This window comes from Caretta caretta, chromosome 3 (assembly GCF_965140235.1).
Source record: "Caretta caretta isolate rCarCar2 chromosome 3, rCarCar1.hap1, whole genome shotgun sequence".
Taxonomy (NCBI): domain Eukaryota; kingdom Metazoa; phylum Chordata; order Testudines; family Cheloniidae; genus Caretta; species Caretta caretta.
Genome location: NC_134208.1, coordinates 84,798,469 through 84,815,967, shown reverse-complemented (window position 1 = coordinate 84,815,967; position 17,499 = coordinate 84,798,469). Strand labels below are relative to the sequence as shown.

The 17,499-nt window shown below is 39.8% G+C and overlaps 1 protein-coding gene across 2 annotated transcripts in view; it reads right to left on the bottom strand.

Annotated features, from left to right (window-relative positions):
• Window positions 1–17,499, bottom strand: part of FIG4 (FIG4 phosphoinositide 5-phosphatase) — a 167,769-nt gene that overhangs the window by 138,403 nt on the left and 11,867 nt on the right. Inside the window, exons 2-3 of one of the 2 annotated variants that reach the window (XM_048844824.2) lie at window positions 5,379–5,477; window positions 3,244–3,367 (exon numbers count right to left, since the gene is read on the bottom strand). In XM_048844824.2, the coding sequence (XP_048700781.1) occupies window positions 3,244–3,367; window positions 5,379–5,477 (223 nt within the window). Of the gene's footprint in view, window positions 1–3,243; window positions 3,370–5,378; window positions 5,478–17,499 lie in introns of those variants that run through there. The other variant, XM_048844825.2, reaches the window with a different exon arrangement.

Here is a 17,499-nt window from a genome sequence, read left to right as displayed (position 1 = left end):
ATCCCTTTGAAACTCTTCTCAGTTTGCCTTGAACTTATCTTGAGTAATTTTGTATCATCTGCAAACTTTGCCACTTTGTTGTTTATCCCTTTTTCCAGATCATTTATGAATATGTTGAACAATGTTGTCCTGGTCCCAGTATAGATCCGTGGGGGACACCGCTATTTCCCTCTCTCCATTCTGAAAACTGACCATTCCTACCCTCTGTTTCCTATCTTTTAACCAGTTACTGATGCATGAGAGGGCCTTCCATCTTATCCCATGACTGCTTACTTGGCTTAAGAGCCTTTGGTGAGGGACCTTGTCAAAGGCTTTCTGAAAGTCCAAGTACACTATATCTACGGGATCACTTTTGTCCACATGTGTGTTGATCCCCCCCCAAAGAATTCTATTCAATTGGTGAGGCATGATTTCTCTTTACTCTTCCCCAACAAATCGTGTTCAAATGCGTGTCTGACAATTCTGTCCTTTACTATAATTACAATTTGCCTGGGACCGAAGTTGGGCTTACCGGCCTGTAATTGCCAGGATCACCTCTGGAGCCTTTTTTAAGAATTGGCATCACATTAGTTATCCTCCAGTCATCTGGTACAGAAGCTGATTTAAATGATAGGTTACACTGACATAAAGGGTTTCTGCAAATTTTTTTTTTAAATAGTAAACTAGAACTTGGCCTACCCCTAAACATGGGTACTGATTGGCATCCACATGCTCTACCTGCTTTGCAAAGTGATTGGAGAATGGACTAAAATCATATTTTCTCATTTGAGCATCAGAGTGTTATTCTCCTAGAATAAGCCATAAGCAGTGGTAAATAGAGCTCTCTCCTTCCCAACTTCCTGGATATTGCCTGTCCCAGTCCCAACCACAAGAGGGGGTTATAGAAAATTAGGTAGGGTCAATAAATTCTCTTTCCCAGAAGCTGGAATTTGGAAAGGTACTCCACACCGCTTTCCAGGAGCCAGGTGAAGAACTCCTATGTGGTTCCACTAAGAGCGAAAGGTCATGGAAAGGTGTCACTTATGTGGATCGGTGAGAGGCTAGGATATGGCTTTCATTCAATTTTTGCTCAACAAAAATATCACATCAAATATACATCTTAAATGTCTGATATGCTTTATCAAACAGCTTTATTTTTTAAAGTATACTATTATGGCATCTTCAGAAATCTGAGAGAAATTACTTAGAATTCCTCCAGAACACTGAACCTTCCTGCTGTTCGGTAAACCTGTTTCAGAGACTTGAATGCCTAAATATGTTCAGAGCACACACTCACTAGTTTTCAAAAAAACCTCCTCACCAGTATGTAAATCAGATGTTAGCCTTTGATTTTTTTTTAAATTCTCTGTTATACAATCTGCCAAACAAGTTGCATTTTTATGCATGAACTAAATTTTTACAGTTACCATTTTCACAAAACTTACAATTTAAAAAGAGAGAAAATCAATGGCCTGAAGTGAGAAATAAGGACTATAAAAATAAGAAATATAAACCTTATGCTTTAAGGGATGAGATAAGTAACATCTGTGCATGGATTGGAAGAATGTGTGTGTGTTATTCTTCAAAAGCTTCTGGAAACAATATACCAGACGAAATGAACCACTAGTCTGACTAGCTATGACAATTCCAACTTTCCTATGATGAAAAATGTGTATTTATATGAATAACCAAGGCATGTTGCAGAATTCTGAGTAAACAAGGTCACTGTCCAACTGAATGGACTATCACATCACACTTGGATAATATAAATGGTCCAATAGATTCCTGAATTTTGGGGCGTCAGCAAGGTATTTACTGAGATCATTACCAGAATTCTGTCTGGAGAAAAGAAGACTAACAGGGAACATGACAGTTAGTACATAAAGGAACAGGAGTACTTGTGGCACCTTAGAGACTAACAAATTTATTTGCGCATAAGCTTTAGTGGGCTACAGCCCACTTCATTGGATGCATAGAATGGAACATATAGTAATAAGATATTTATACATACAGAGAACATGAAAAGGTGGAAGTACCCATACCAACTGTAAGAGGCTAATGAATTAAGAGGAGCTATTATCAGAAGGGGGAAAAAACTTTTGAAGTGATAATCAAGATGGCCCATTTTGGACAGTTGACATGAAGGTGTGAGGATACTTAACATGAGGAAATAGGGTTATTACAAGGAGGAGGAAGGTAAACTGTTCTTGTTAACCTCTCAGGATAGGACAAGAAGCAATGGGCTTAAATTGCAGTAAGGTTTAAGTTGGGAAGTTTTTCATAATGTCCAACTGTCAGGGTAGTTAAGCACCGGAATAATTTGCTTTTGGAGGTTGTGGAATCTCCATCATTGGAGATTTTAAGAGCAGGTTAGACAAACACCTGTCAGAGATGGTCTCAATAATATTTAGTCCTGCCATGAGTGCAGGGGACTGGACTAGGTGACCTCCCGAACTCCCTTCTAGTCCTACGCTTCTGTGATTCTGCTCTCATTCCTCTTACAAAGAATGAACACTGCTCATAACTTCTAAACAAAGGAGAGTTCCGAATTTTCCAGTTTAACTTGGCATTTCCTATTAATATGGGGATATTAAAGCAAACAAGACAGACAAATGTAATGAAACCTCAGTAAATGATCCTCTTGCAGCAATGCAGTGCTATGTCATGTCTCAATCTTTCTTTACAGTGGTCTTCAAAGTAGTCATAATCTCTACTTTCTCTGCAGCCTTGAATTCAGATGTTGAGGAGCATATTGATGCAAATTAATCACCTTCAAACCTGGTGGACTGTTGCAGCACACTTTCTAATATTCATTTAGGACATCTTCTAATAAAATATTGGAAAGTGAACTCAGATGCTTTTGGGCAAGGGGAGGGAGGCAGGCCAGGGTGGACAGATGAGACTAGCAGCATACCGTGAAATCAAGATTCAGGCTCTGGCAGACTAAAGTAAGGACCAAATTCCAGTGCTGCTTAAATGCTGATTCATTCCTGGTTGGAATGCTGTTGAGATCAAATGACATATGGACTTGACATTTTAAATCCAGCTCTCCCACTGACTGCTCATGCCTGTGTAAGTGTGATACAAGCAACACCTATAAAGTCACTGTAAAAAGTGCAAAATAGTGTACTTTGTTACTTTGCTACATGATCTCTGTGTAGAGTGGATAATATCCTGACTGGTGAAAAGTACTGCAATTACCACTTGTGCTCCGAGTTATACTTTCCTAAAAAAAAAATACCATCAAAGAAACAAGGGGATTACCTACAACACCGAAAGCGGAGACCGCTCGAGATAACCCAGAGGAGCCCTTCTGTCCAATCTTTGTTCTATTTCCCAGATCTAGGCGGCCAAGAAGTTCCCTCACCTCTTGTTGTGTGTACACATGCTGAAAATAGAAATGCATATTGAACTTATTCTTTTGGTTATCATTGTTACTTTACATCACAGAATAGTGTTTATTTAATTGCACAGTTCTGTTCTGAAAAGTGACTAAAGAGAACATCATGGCTTCCATTGTTTATTGGCTCTCAATTTCATAGCATATGTGGTCAAGATTACAAAGCAAAATTGTATTTTTGGGACCTGATCTCCACTGTCAAGCTTGAGTCCAAGATCAAACAGTCTATAAGATAGCCAGTACCTAGTCCACCACAGTGATTGTTTAAAATTATTTTTTAAATTTCCTTTAAAAGAAAAATTGCTCATTTAATAAAAAGTGTATTTGTTATTAAGTTACATTTTTAGTCTTATTCAAATAAATTAAATAATTGTATCTGATAATTTAATAATTTTCTTATCCTAATTTGTCTCCTCATTTGTAACAAAATCTATCGGCATTAATCTCCATTTATTGAAGTGCTAGGACTTTTTTTCATTGGAATGGAGAAAAATCCTTCTGCCCTGCAATACATCCAACCATGTGGTCGCCTTGTATTTTCTGTACTTTAACAGTTTTCAGTAATTGTCTTCTTAAACAAATTATTTTGTAGAACTAGGGTCTATGTGGACACTTGTCTAGGGCCCTACCAAATTCAGGGCCATGAAAAACGTGTCACAGACCGTGAAATCTGGTCTCCTGACATGAAATCTCATCTTTTGTGTTTTTACCCTATACTATACAAATTTAATGGGGGAGACAAGCATTTCTCAAACTGGGGGCCTTGACCCAAAAGGGAGTTGCTGGGGATGGTCGTTATTGGGTTATTTTAGTATTGCCACCCTTACTTCTGCGCTGCCTTCAGAGTTGGTGGACGGAGAGTGGCTGCTGTTGGCCAGGTGCCTAGCTCTGAAGGTAGCGCCCTACCAGCAGCAGCACAGAAGTAAGGGTGGCAATATCATAGCATGTCACTCTTACTTCTGCACTGCTGCCTTCAGAACTGGGCAGCTGGAGAGTGACAACTGCGGACCAAGGGCCCAGCTCTGAAGGCAACAGTGCAGAAGTAAGGGTAGCAATACCACACCATGCCATCCTTACTTCTTTGCTGCTGTTGGTGGTGGTGGCTCTGCCTTCAGAGCTGGGCTCCCAGCTAGTAGCCACCGCTTTCAGGTCGCTCAACTTTGAAGGCCGTGTCACCACCAGCAGGAGCACAGAAGTAGGAGGTAGGAGTAACACAACCTCCTACAACAATAAACTTGCAATCCTCCCTCCCACCCCTCAACTTCTTTTTGGGTCAGGATCCCTACCATTACAACACCATGAAATTTCAAATTTAAATATCTGAAATCATGAAATTTATGATTTTTAAAATCCTATGACCATGAAATTGACCAAAATGGACTGTGAATTTGTTAGAATTCCACTGAGTGGAATGGTACAGTACCCAGTGCAGGCAGATCTCTTTGCAGGATTGATGCCTCATGCCCTCATCCTCCAAAAACATATGCATATCCATAACTTTATACACATCAGTATTCCCCCTGAAGTAAAAGTAAGGAAGTAATTGCACATGTTTATGAAGTTAAGCAGGTGTGTAAATCTTTGACGTGCTGGGCATTACACCATAAAATCCTTGGGGCAGGCACCATGTCTTACTCTATTCTGTACAGTACCAAGCTTTGTTGTCTGTTGCTCATCTTGCTTCAGCTGTGTAAGTGATTTCAAACCAACTTCAAGCATTTAGGTAAGCAGTAGTTAAGCGAGTTCATTTTGCATTTCAGAATGACACAGCTGAACGTAAGACAAAACTCACATCTATTACTTGACATTAGGAGATCATAGCTAACAAACTGCACAGCTAACAGAAACTGAGTGTCATGGAAGTATGATGTAACAGAGTTACGCATTTGTACTAAGAGAAAAGTTTGGCTGCCATTTATGTAGAAAACAAATCACACATGTGAAATTGATAGCATCATGAAATACTCATGAGTACATTTTTCAGCTGTTCTGAACTTACCTTATCATCAATTATAACTAAATCTGTTGGTTCAGTGCGATCAATTTTCAAAACACGATACTTGGTCTCTGCATGATTACTCCCAACAAGAAAATACCGCTAGGTTTAAAAAAAAAAAAAAGAATATATTGTACAAGAAAGAAAACCCCGCAAAACTATAAACATATTAACAATAGCATTATATAGCTGTAGATTAGCTCTATCTTAATTACATCAGATACATTTGTAAATGGTATTGTTTTAGCCATCAGCATTTCAGGTACATTTTGTATGCATTTCATGACGATTCTAATCAATTCCCGACACTTAAAAAGCCCCTCAACTCTCCACCTCACACCACAGAGGGAAGAAAACCAATTTAAATCTGGGGAAAGAAAAACTGGCAGCTGTGTGGAAAAGGAAAATGCAATTTACAGAAGAGAGTCCCCCCTGCCCACTTAGCCATCACTGAACTCTCTGAAAAGTCTTCAAGCAGCCTGCTCACATGCTTTAGTGGCAAGGCTACAAGATGAAGTTGGCGAACAGTCCTAAAGAAGTCAGTTGTTTTTTCCAATAGCCTCCCAGTTTAAAGAGCTTAATGGAAACAGTACCTGTCTCTCCATGAAGTACTTTAAATGTGGAAGAAGTGATGAGATAAACTAACTAGAATGCTAGTCAACTTCCCTCTGTAGTCTTCCACATCTAAAGCATTTCTACTTCCTTGTAGACAGAGAACACCAGCTCCAACACCATCATAACAGGAAAGGTATAAGAACCTAAACTGATTGACTGATATACATGGAGGTCAGAGTGTCAAGAGGGGGGCAGGACGGGAGAGAGAGGAAAGACAAGAGAAACTCAGAGACCAAAATAGAGACAGAGAAAGGGGAAAATGCAAAAAGAGAAACTGAAGGAGATGGAGAGAAAGAAATAAAGGGCAATAATACTGATGTCTGATCTTGTTATCCATTTTTTCAATTTAGTGACTCTGGACATAAGAGTTACTGAGAGGTTAGACCTTGATCCTGCAAGGAACTTCACAAGTGCAAGGATCTGTCCCTGGGGAGCTCCTTGCAGGAGTAGGGTGCCTTAAGTTAATTATTGAAGGCCAAACTACACCTTTGCATAAAAACTTCCTTTCATATCAATTGCAGTTATACAGTGTACTGATAATACATGACTCCAGTTTATACCCTCTCATCCCAGTCCACAGATTGATTAAAACATTATTCAGTCTTTACCACAAGAAGAATTTCTTCACATCACTGGTACATGCTGAACACTCACCACGGATGATAGCTAATTTAAATAATGAGGAGCATTTTTAAGATCTGATTCTGATGGCAGACTTGGAGGGAAGATCATTGTAAAAGATGGACAACTACGTATCCAAGATCAAACTAGAAACACTGATTCCTTGGGGAGGATCAAGTGAAAATATATAAGAGAAGTTTCAGTCAGGCAACACAAATATTCTGATGGATAGATTTCACTGGTAAAAAAAAATCTATATTTAAGAACATTCTACATACTATGCTCAAAAATTATAGGGACTCATTAAAAAATGCCCGACTATTTGCCAGGATCTAAACATTACAAAGTGAGAGATATACCAAAATTTAAAATCTTAATCCAAAAACAAATAATTAAAAATTTAATTTTAACAGTACTGATAAGAAATAACTGCATTTTTAAAAACAAGGCTATTTGTATTTCTACCTCTTAAGCGAAATGTGAAAAGAAAGTGAACATTTGCACTGTACTCATTATGTGACAAAACGGTAAACTAAAATTGAATTATCTTCTACATTTAGGGTAATTAACAGTAAGTGCAGATTACAGGACTGGCTTGCTGTAGGAAGCTTTTGTTTTGCTAATTCCTTCCCTCAGTACTGTCCTAAACACAACAGGGTGTAGCCTTTAATAATGCTCAGCCTAGTAGGAAAACATGTGGCTGTACTCAGCCTTGCTCTTAACTTGAACGGTCACATGGATTTAAGATGTGTGAGGGGGATCAGCAACAAGATTTACACAGTGCCTGAGTATCAGAATTCATACGAGCTAAAAAGTGAAGATGAACAAAAAGCTCGTTTTTGAAAAAACGAGCACAAATTTAAGACAAAATATTTAAATTGAAATTAATAGAATTTAAAGCCCTATTCAGCATTCTCTACTCCCCGCAAAAAATTCCAGCTGGTATCCTAGTACCTAGGTATTACACGTATATCGCATGGTTCTCTGCAAAAGGGTTTCCACTTACAGAACTGTGCCATAGTATGCGTGCATGTGGTTCTTTACAATTAGGATTACAATGGTCCACCAAGCTATAACACACACTCCTCATTTAAATCTCCCTTGAAAACTCAATTCCATAACTTCCACACTGCAAGTAAATCAATTTTAGTCATCTTATATCTTTACTCTAATTTTTATATAGAACACACACAACAAAAACCACAGAACCACCAAGACACACTCTTACCTAGACTGACCAACCATGTGATCTTAATGCTTCCAACTCTTATTCTCAGTGCCCCTTAACTCCCTATTCCGTATCACCCACACCTGTAAAATTTAGATTGTAAGTTCTTTGAAGCAACTATATCATCTTTCTTTGCTGTGAAGTGTCTAGCACATCATGGGCGATTACAGTGGCACGACAGCGCCACTGCAGTTAGGGTAATGTCACCACATTTTAAAAGGTCGACCTTTTTAAGTCCTCTAAAATGGACATGCTTAGTCCGATTTCTTAGTAATGTGGTGTGCCTCTGGAGGGTGGAAGATAGATTTAGTGACCCAAAGTATGAGTCCCATGAGCCAGGGTTTCCAGAAATATAAGCCCTGAAAAAATCTGCCATTTTTAACAAGTTTTAAGGGTTTTGTTTGCTCGTTTTTGCACAGAGCTAGAGATCTACCTATTGATGTGATAATCTCAATTTGTTAAGTTTTACCCAAGGTAGCACATGGAACTCACTAAATCTTTGGGGGTCTGGCCTGGTCCACACTATGAAATTAGGTTGGTATCTAAGTTCCCTCTAAGCTGCACAGCCATATAGCAGCCTAATAAGCACTGCACAGGTTCTCAGGCCTGTGGCAGGGAGGGACGCTGCACTTCTTCACTTCAGTCAGCAGCACTGCTATGGGTACCCGCATGACGCCACAGTATGCTAGCATTTTTATGGCTGACTTAGAACAACGCTTCCTCAGCTCTCGTCCCCTAACGCCCCTACTCTACTTGCACTACATTGATGACATCTTCATCATCTGGATCCATGGAAAAGAAGCCCTTAGGAAGTCCACCATGATTTCAACAACTTCCATCCCCACCATCAACTTCAGCCTGGACCAGTCCACACAAGAGATCCACTTTCTGGACACTACAGTGCTAATAAGCAATGATCACATAAACACCACCCTATTCCGAAACCTACTGACCTCTATACTTACCTACATGCCTCCAGCTTTCATCCAAACCACACCACACGATCCATTGTCTACAGCCAAGCTTTAAGATATAACCGCAGTTGTTCCAATCCCTCAGACAGACACAAACACCCACAAGATCTCTAATCAAGCATTCTTAAAACTACAATATCCACCTGCTGAAGTGAAGAAACAGATTGACAGACCCAGAAGAATACCCAGAAGTCACCTACTCCAGGATAGGCCCAACAAAGAAAGTAACAGAATGCCACTACCCATCACCTTCAGCCCCCACCAAAAACCTCTCCAATGCATCATCAAGGATCTACAACCTATCCTGAAGGACAATCCCTCACTCCCACAGATCTTGGGAGACAGGCCAGTCCTCACTTACAGACAGCCCCCAAACCTGAAAGCAAATACTCACCAGCAACCATACACCACACAACACTAACCCAGGAACCTATCCTTGCAACAAAGCCCATTGCCAACTCTGTTCACATATCTATTCAAGGGACACCATCATAGGGCCTAATTACATCAGCCACACTATCAGAGGCTCATTCACCTGCACATCTACCAATGTGATATATGCCAGCAATGCCCCTCTGCCATGAACACTGGCCAAACCAGACAGTCTCTACGCAAAAGAATAAATGGACACAAATCAGACGTCAAGAATTATAACATTTGAAAACCAGTCGGAGAACACTTCAAGCTCCCTGGTCACTCAATTACAGACCTAAAAGTTGCAAATCTTCAACAAAAAAACTTCAAAAACAGACTCCAAAAAGAAACTGCAGAACTGGAATTAATTTGCAAACTAAACACCATTAAATTAGGCTTGAATAAAGACTGGGAGTGGATGGGTCATTACACAAAATAAAAACTATTCCCCCATGCTAATTTTTCCCCCACTGTTACTCACACCTTCTTGTCAACTGTTTGAAATGGACCATCCTGATTATCACTACAAAAGCTTTTTTTTCTCCTGCTGATAATAGCCTACCTTAACTGGTCTTGTTAGAGTTGGTATGGCAACACCCATTTTTTCATGTTCACTGTGTATATATATCTTCCTACTGAATTTCCCACTGCATGCATCCGATGAAGTGGGTTTTAGCCCACGAAAGCTTATGCCCAAATAAATTTGTTAGTCTCTAAGGTGCCACAAGTAATACTCATTCTTTTTGCGGATACAGACTAACACAGCTACCACTCTGAAACCTGTATAGTTATTAAGTTTTCTCTCTTTATATATTTGTTGTCCAGTCAATAAACAATGGCAAATAGATCATTTTGAAGTTATAAAAAGATAGGGATTTTAAAATCAAATTGGTGTACAAAGAAGGAAAGGCTTATGATCCCCACTAGGGAGACCTACTCATGACAGAAGTTGGATATTCTGAAGATTAATTTTGTATTAAACCTTCCAGACTATAATCCTTAATGCAGTTTAAAAAAAAAAAAAAGATAGATGCAAAACGAAAAAGAGATGCATGCTTCTCCTTGGCATATTTGTCTTGTAGGATTTTGTTAAATCCAATCATACTCTGCAAGCAATTGTACTGGTTCTGATGCCAAGAAAGGCAGTACATAATTCTAAAATAACCAGTTTCAGAAAGCCCAACTAAGCCCAAAGAACTGAAGGTACTTGGGTAATAATGTTGCTAATTTTTAAAACTGCAAAAGTTACAGCAAAAGTTGTGTGTGCAGAAAAAGTTAAAGTACTTATGCAAAATGTCTGTAATTTTGTGGCAATAGGAAATCTGTAGCTGCCTATGGCATATGTCCCAGCACACAAGCTCTGAAGGTAACAAACAGCAATGTGCTAATTACACTTTCTATTGAATTGAACAAATGATTGGGGAACATGCTGGGCTGCGTGCTGAGAGACCTTAGTAAGAAAACTGATTTGGGATCATAGGCTCAGGGCTAGTAACGTTTTAGCACACTGTGGAGATCTCTCTGCTTGCATACATGCTGAACACTGACCTTTAGGACAGCACAACAGGAGCTGTCACCTGCAGTCAGGTCACCTTCCTCCTCCAAGCCAACAACAAAATTGTTCAGGAAAAATGTTTCCATCCAAAAAATATTTTTATGATTGCTGTGATATATATTGCATTTGACACCAGAAAACCAGAGCTCAGAGCATGTGATAAATGTCTTAACAGAATAACGATAATCACTGCTAAAATAGGATTAGACTGTCCTTTTGGTACTGCACATGCAGGGGAGCCAAATCAGGTTTATTTGGATATAAAGTATAGCGGCAATTAAGCAGCATACTTCCCCTTCCATTAATCCTGCAGAATGTCTGAGTTCTATGAGACAGAAAGTATAGGCCAGGGTGGTGATTCTTCTCAATTGTACGGTCTTCGCAAAAGCTGGTGGGGGACTATCCAACGTAAGAAAAATTCTGTCAGAGTCAGGGTTATTTACACAGGACCAACACTGCACAGTGAAAACACTCCTGAGGATAGCTAAAGGGTCAGCCACCAGTGGTCACTGCATGCTCTCCCAGGAGGGAGAATTTCTCTGTGGAATGGAATGGAATATGACCTATCAGCTCAGGAAGCGATCCTTTCAAGAAACTATAAATATGTAAATACTTTGCATTTTAAATTCTTCTAAAGAAACATACCTAAAAATAAACTGCACAATTTTCAGAATAAAGATTGAATCATCATGTAGTTCGTGTGTGCTTATTAAAAAACCTTAACATAGTAATGTGCACTAATACTACAGCTTTGCAACAGTGATATTGTTTTGGGATATTAAAATAGAATACCTTAGCAATTTTATGAGCTTATTGCATCTGAACTGTACTGTAATTTAGAGTGCAAATGACTTGAGGGACCATGTTTTCTATGTAGTTTACAGCTTGTATATACTCATAATCAAGAAATAGATATAATGAGATGCCATCCTTAAACTTCTGTCATTAGGATCCAGGTTTCCCCAGTGAAATAGTTATTGCTGATAATGGGCTTGCTGAAACTAGAAGCAATAGTAGTTAACTTATAATGCTGTAGAGGAAAAAAGTCTCAATGGTACACTTCGAGTGTCACCTTTCAATTTCCTTGCTTTTAAACGTGTTTTTACAACCATTATTTAAAAACCCCACACATTTTACCTACAGATTACCTAGAAGATTGGAACACCATCACTGAAGAATTTCAATTACTTAAAACACAATTTTCATTATAAATATGAAGAGATTTTATTTACTTGACAGAAATAAATTGGGCCAAATTCCATTCCTTGCTCTCCTGTGCTACATGGCATAAGGGAACCAAAGGATTAGGAAAATAAGTAGAAAGATAAGAAATTTGAACATAGTGGAAATTCAGCTGCTACAGTGCATGCTTCCAAGATCCTGAAGAAGCCCTTCTATACAAGCTGCTTCTAGATGAAGCTCCATGGAAATTTTGAGAACGTGGCCTGTAAAAAGTACACTATTTAAATAAAAGGAACGTCTGCACAACAATTAATGCTGACCAGGCCAAAATTAACCTCCCAGCTTTTGCACTAAACTCCCTCCCCTCTCTCAAACAGAATAGGATTGCATAAGCACACTTAGAGTTGAATGAGTCAGCCATACTGCTAGTGGTAGCTAGAGAGTGTGCAGAGATTTTTTTTTTTTCTGCTCTGTGGATCGTGAATCTGCAGAGTTAGTGCCAGTGTTTTCCAAAAATCCTCTGCCTATACAGGTACTACAAGTCCTACCTTTTCTGCAAGGCAATCGCCCCAATGCTCTGAAGGTGAAAGAATGTAGAAAGAGCTGCAGGAACCCTGTGTAGGTTTTTCAAAGTAATTCTCCAAGGTTTTCAATGAAATAGGATTGTCTTTTTGTTCATATGTAGTCCAGCTTACTGTGATATAACTATTTCTGACACGCCCTATGACTACGGTAGATGCTCATTAGTAACAACATAGTGGTGACCTTTTGCTGTGTTGCTGCTAAGCAGCAGTTGCTGTTATGGGGAGTCTTGTCTGACCAAAGGCAGCATGCTTTTTCTGATACCCAAATTAGCTACAGAACACACTAACAATTTAGAACTGTAATAATGTGATGTATGTTTATTATTATTGCTACAGTATTACATTAGCATATGTACTGTACATTTTAAACATATGCTCTGTTCTGCATTTGTAGTCTACCACCATATTGTATCAAGAAAGCGGTATTAATTGAGTTAACATATAGAAGTATCAAGTTCTGTTTTTATGTTTTAAGATCAAACAGCCACCATGACAACACACACAACCTCTGGCTCCTACTTATAAAAAATTTTTGTACTCACACTAAGCTGTAATACTTTGTATGCACTGTAAGTTGCCCTGGATAAGAGTGTCTGCTAAGCAAACTAATAATAATGCTATAATAACCTCAATTAAAGTACTATTCCACATCAAGGTGTATTCTATTTATACAGTGTGTATCAACTTGTAAATTAAGGTAAACTCACTCATTCCAGGTGAAAGAACACTTAATTTTCTCTGCTTCTTCTCAGTCACAATTTTGTTTTGAAGATGGGATTCAATGTCCCAAGAGACCTGTAACCACGTCCCTCTAGCTGTGAAAAATGCTAAAGTATATTCAAAGCCTTCAACAGCTCGGGGTTTCTTGGAGGTGGAACTTCATCAAAATCCTCCTCACTCTCTTGATTATGTTTCATCAACACACTCATTTCTCTAGCTTTGCAGCAGCTTCAACGCTCACTAATTCCTCATCAACTAGTCCTCCAAATTAAGCAAATCCTCATCCATAGTCACAGGAGCTACTAAATCCTCTTTTTCCATGTTGTCTGGAAGTAGAACATCATTTGGGGGTCAAACTCTTCAATATCCTTGTCTTCCACACCTTCCACTGGCACAACAAATTTGCCTTTGCTGAAACAGCTGGAAATTGTTGTCGCCTTTACATCTTGCCATGCTGCAGCAACAAGGTGAACACCATCTAGAAAATGTACAGTTTTCATCACTGTCTGAACATCTGCATTGGGGTCCGCATCAACAAATAATAATAATCTGGTTTGCAGTTTTTGATGGGTAATGTCCCTTCATGTTCTTACTCATATCTTGATCCATAGGTTACATTAAAGATGTCGTTAGACGGTAGGAATTCAAGCTGAATGTTGGTGAGAACCACTCCTGGGTGGGGTGTGAGACGTTATCCAGTAAGAAGCACATTGTACCGCTCTGCAAGCAAAATTGACAATCCCACTTCTTTAGCCAGTTGATGAAAATCTCACCTGTCATCCAGGCATTTGATGAACTGACATAATTGAGGGGGAAAGTTTACGGAAATCCTTCAGAAAGCATCTGGGTCTTTTTCACTTCCCGATCATGAACAGCGGGCGTTTGTCACTCCCATCCATGTTGGCATAGAACGAGCACGCTTACCCTGTCTTTTGAAGCTTTCCCTCCTTCTAGCTTTTCATTTTTTTCTACGTCCTCTAGCACAGAACCCTTTCAGATAAAATCCTGTTTCGTCAGCATTGTAGATGTCATCTGAGGAAAACCTTTCAAGAATATGAGAAAGCTTTTTGCACTGCCCCTGCTCAGCTGCTGGCTTGCCCACCGATGGTTTTTCCTCATGCTCTTTTTTGTAAGCAACACTGAAGCATTTCTTCCATCTAGTAAACAGACTGTCACTTGCCTTAAAATCATTCAATCCAAGTGAAGTAGCAAGCTGAAGGGCTTTTTCCTTGACTGCAGGTCCAGCATGCAGTACTCGCTGCACTCTCTTCTCCTTGAACCATATAAAAAGAGAGCCTCGTCAACATCAGAGGCTTTTCCCTCATGCCCACTCTTATGGCAGCTGTTTAACTGTCCAGCTTCGTATTTAGCCAAAAGTTTATCCTTCAGTTTCCACATTCCACATACAGTCGACTTGTGCAACTCCCACTTGACTGCAACTTGGTTTTGAGTAGTCCCCAGAGTTTGACAGTCTCAGATAATCTGTACTTTTTCTTTCAGTGAAAGACTTCTGGCATTTTGTCTGTTTTTGCCACAAAAAATGATGCAAGTAAATGGAGGATGTGACATCACAAATGTTGCTCTTATGCAGTGGCTATGTTGCTGTTACCAATTGGACAATTCATGGTAGGGAAAGTGATCCAAGGAGAAATTTAGCTCATAACCAGAGTTGCTCTTACAAGATGTTGCTACAAACAAGCATCTACTCTATTAGGATTTTCTATTAAAATTAGGGCTGTAGAAGGTTAACCGGTAAGCATTAGGTTTACCATTAATGGGACATTAACTGTTAACCCAGCGGCTGGCCGCACCAGGTGGGATCCCGGCCTTGGCAGGACCCCAGCCCCTGCCGCCCCGAACCAGCCCACCACGGGAGCAAACGAACCACCACGCCCTGAACCAGCCCACCATCGGTTAACCAGTTAGATGATATTTGTGAAACCTAGACAGTGCTCACACACAGCCACCATTTTTCAAAGTTTCAAATCTCAGCCTCACGTATTTTTTTTAAATAAAAATTAGGATTTGTAAATGGTGGTCAGTGTATATTTCCCTCCAACCATCTAAATCTATGTACCAGCCCAGAAACTACAGGAATAAAACCCAATGAAAATCCAAATCTGGATTCTGCATCATATGGCATCATAATTAATATTCAATTCAAATCACGTTAATGGAATCTTCAGGAAGACATGAAAAGCCTTCTTGCTTATTTACCTGTGGTAAGTAGAAAGCTTTCCCTGCCAACTGGTGGGGGTCTACCTCATTTTTTAATCTAAAAATAAGGGTATGTTTCTCGCTCTTACAATTGTGGAGACAGCCTTTCACATGTGCACTAATGCAGTGCTGTCTTCCCAAGTCTGCAGACAGATACTCAACTATTGCACAGATTGCCCAAGCAGCAAAGAGCTGAAGAAGAGCTCTGTATAAGCTCAAAAGCTTGTCTCTCTCACCTAGTCTAATATGCTGGGACTAACACGGCTACAACAACATTGCCTACTAATAAGACTCATCAGTTTCACAGATGCTATTTACATATAGCTAAAGAGAAACAGAGAATTATGACACTTCACTATTTTTGCTGCTTGGCTAAGCTATAAACAGGAGCAGAGGAAAACAGTGTAGCTATGCACAGGGAAGGAAGATCAAAAAAGTGAAAATGACCTGAGGGACAGAACAAGACCCTCCTCATTGAAGCAACAGAGTGGCAGACCATCCGCACAAGTTTAGTGAGGTCTCTGGAGTGAGCCAGAAGAAAGCTCCTCTCTTTTGTGACACAGAGGCTCCTTACCAAAGGGTCCTCGATTATTGTCTGACCCTCTCCCATAATTTCCCTCAACTGTGAAAGCTGAAATCGATTTAAAAAAGCTTTAAAATATCAATAATACCTATCAAAATTATAAAAAAAACAAACATTCTGCCAAGCCTTTTATCAGGAACCTATTATTAGGAGGCAAGAAACTCAGCAGCCTCCCCAATCTCAGCAGTCTTAAAGGGATGGGTGTCTTCCAAGGCTTTGCTCCTGGATGTGATTCATAAGAAGTCCCACTCTTTCACAACAACCCCTATCTATTAGGTGTCTAGTTAATTGTTCAAACTTGTATTTTAGGTACTTTTTAAAGTTCCATACAATCTTTTAATAAAATATTTTGCACTTATATATATAAAATACTTTCCTTCCTGTGCATGCAGGAGACCTATTCAGGTACCACTCCAAGATTGGAATGAACTCCCACAGGAAATAAGAGCCACCACACCCTTCACCACATTCAGCTCCAAGTTCAAGGTCCATTTCAACCTTGCTTTTGCCAATATGAACACACAGCAAAAACTGTAGTATTTATTTAAAATTTAAAAAACCTCCCACAATCTCCCCTTGAGAAGAGGAAAAGAGAAAGAACTAAATGTGCCATATGCTAGCCATGTTCTGAAAAGCCCTAATCTAAAAAGGAACTTAAGTACTGTGATTCTGAGCAATGCAACGCCTAACTTTTAGGCTCTTAGAAAAATCACAGGAACACACTATGATCTACAAAGCCTGAGTTAGGTGCCTAGGCTCCCTATACAAAGAATGGGGAGAGAAAGGCACTTCAGAATGAGGTCCATAAACATCACACTACTACGTTAGGTGGAGAGCCACTTAAGACAGCCTATTGAAGATGCTGAAGAGAGGGGTGTCCTCCCTCTTGCCCCTCATACAGCAATAGGTGCCTAAATCCAGGCCAAAGGGAGGAACCTATTTCTGCTATCCACACCCAGGCATCCCTCTCCTAGAGTCAAGCAGCTTAGGCGTTCAAGTCGGTTTTTGACAGAAGGAGTTAGACACCTGCCTCACTCCACACAATATGATACAGTGTGGGAGGGAGAGGCAGCAGAGGAGCCTACTTTATAAATTTTAGCCCAGTGATTAGAGCACTCACCTGATATGTAAGACTCAAGTTCAATTCCCCTCTCTGCCTGAGTGGGAGAAAGGACTTGAACAGGGGTGACCCCCCTCACAGGAGAGTGCCTTAACCACTGGGCTATGAGAGAGTGTGATGTGGGGCTCCCTACAATCTCTCCTGTTAAAGTTGTTCCACTGTGGATAAATAATTAAGGAGTCATTGGAGCAGGCAGACTGAACCTAGGTCTCACACTCCTAGGTGGGCTATAACCACTAGGCTACAGAATCACTCTCACTATATCTGGCCCAGAGACTCATTATTTATCCACAGTGGTACAGCCTCAGACA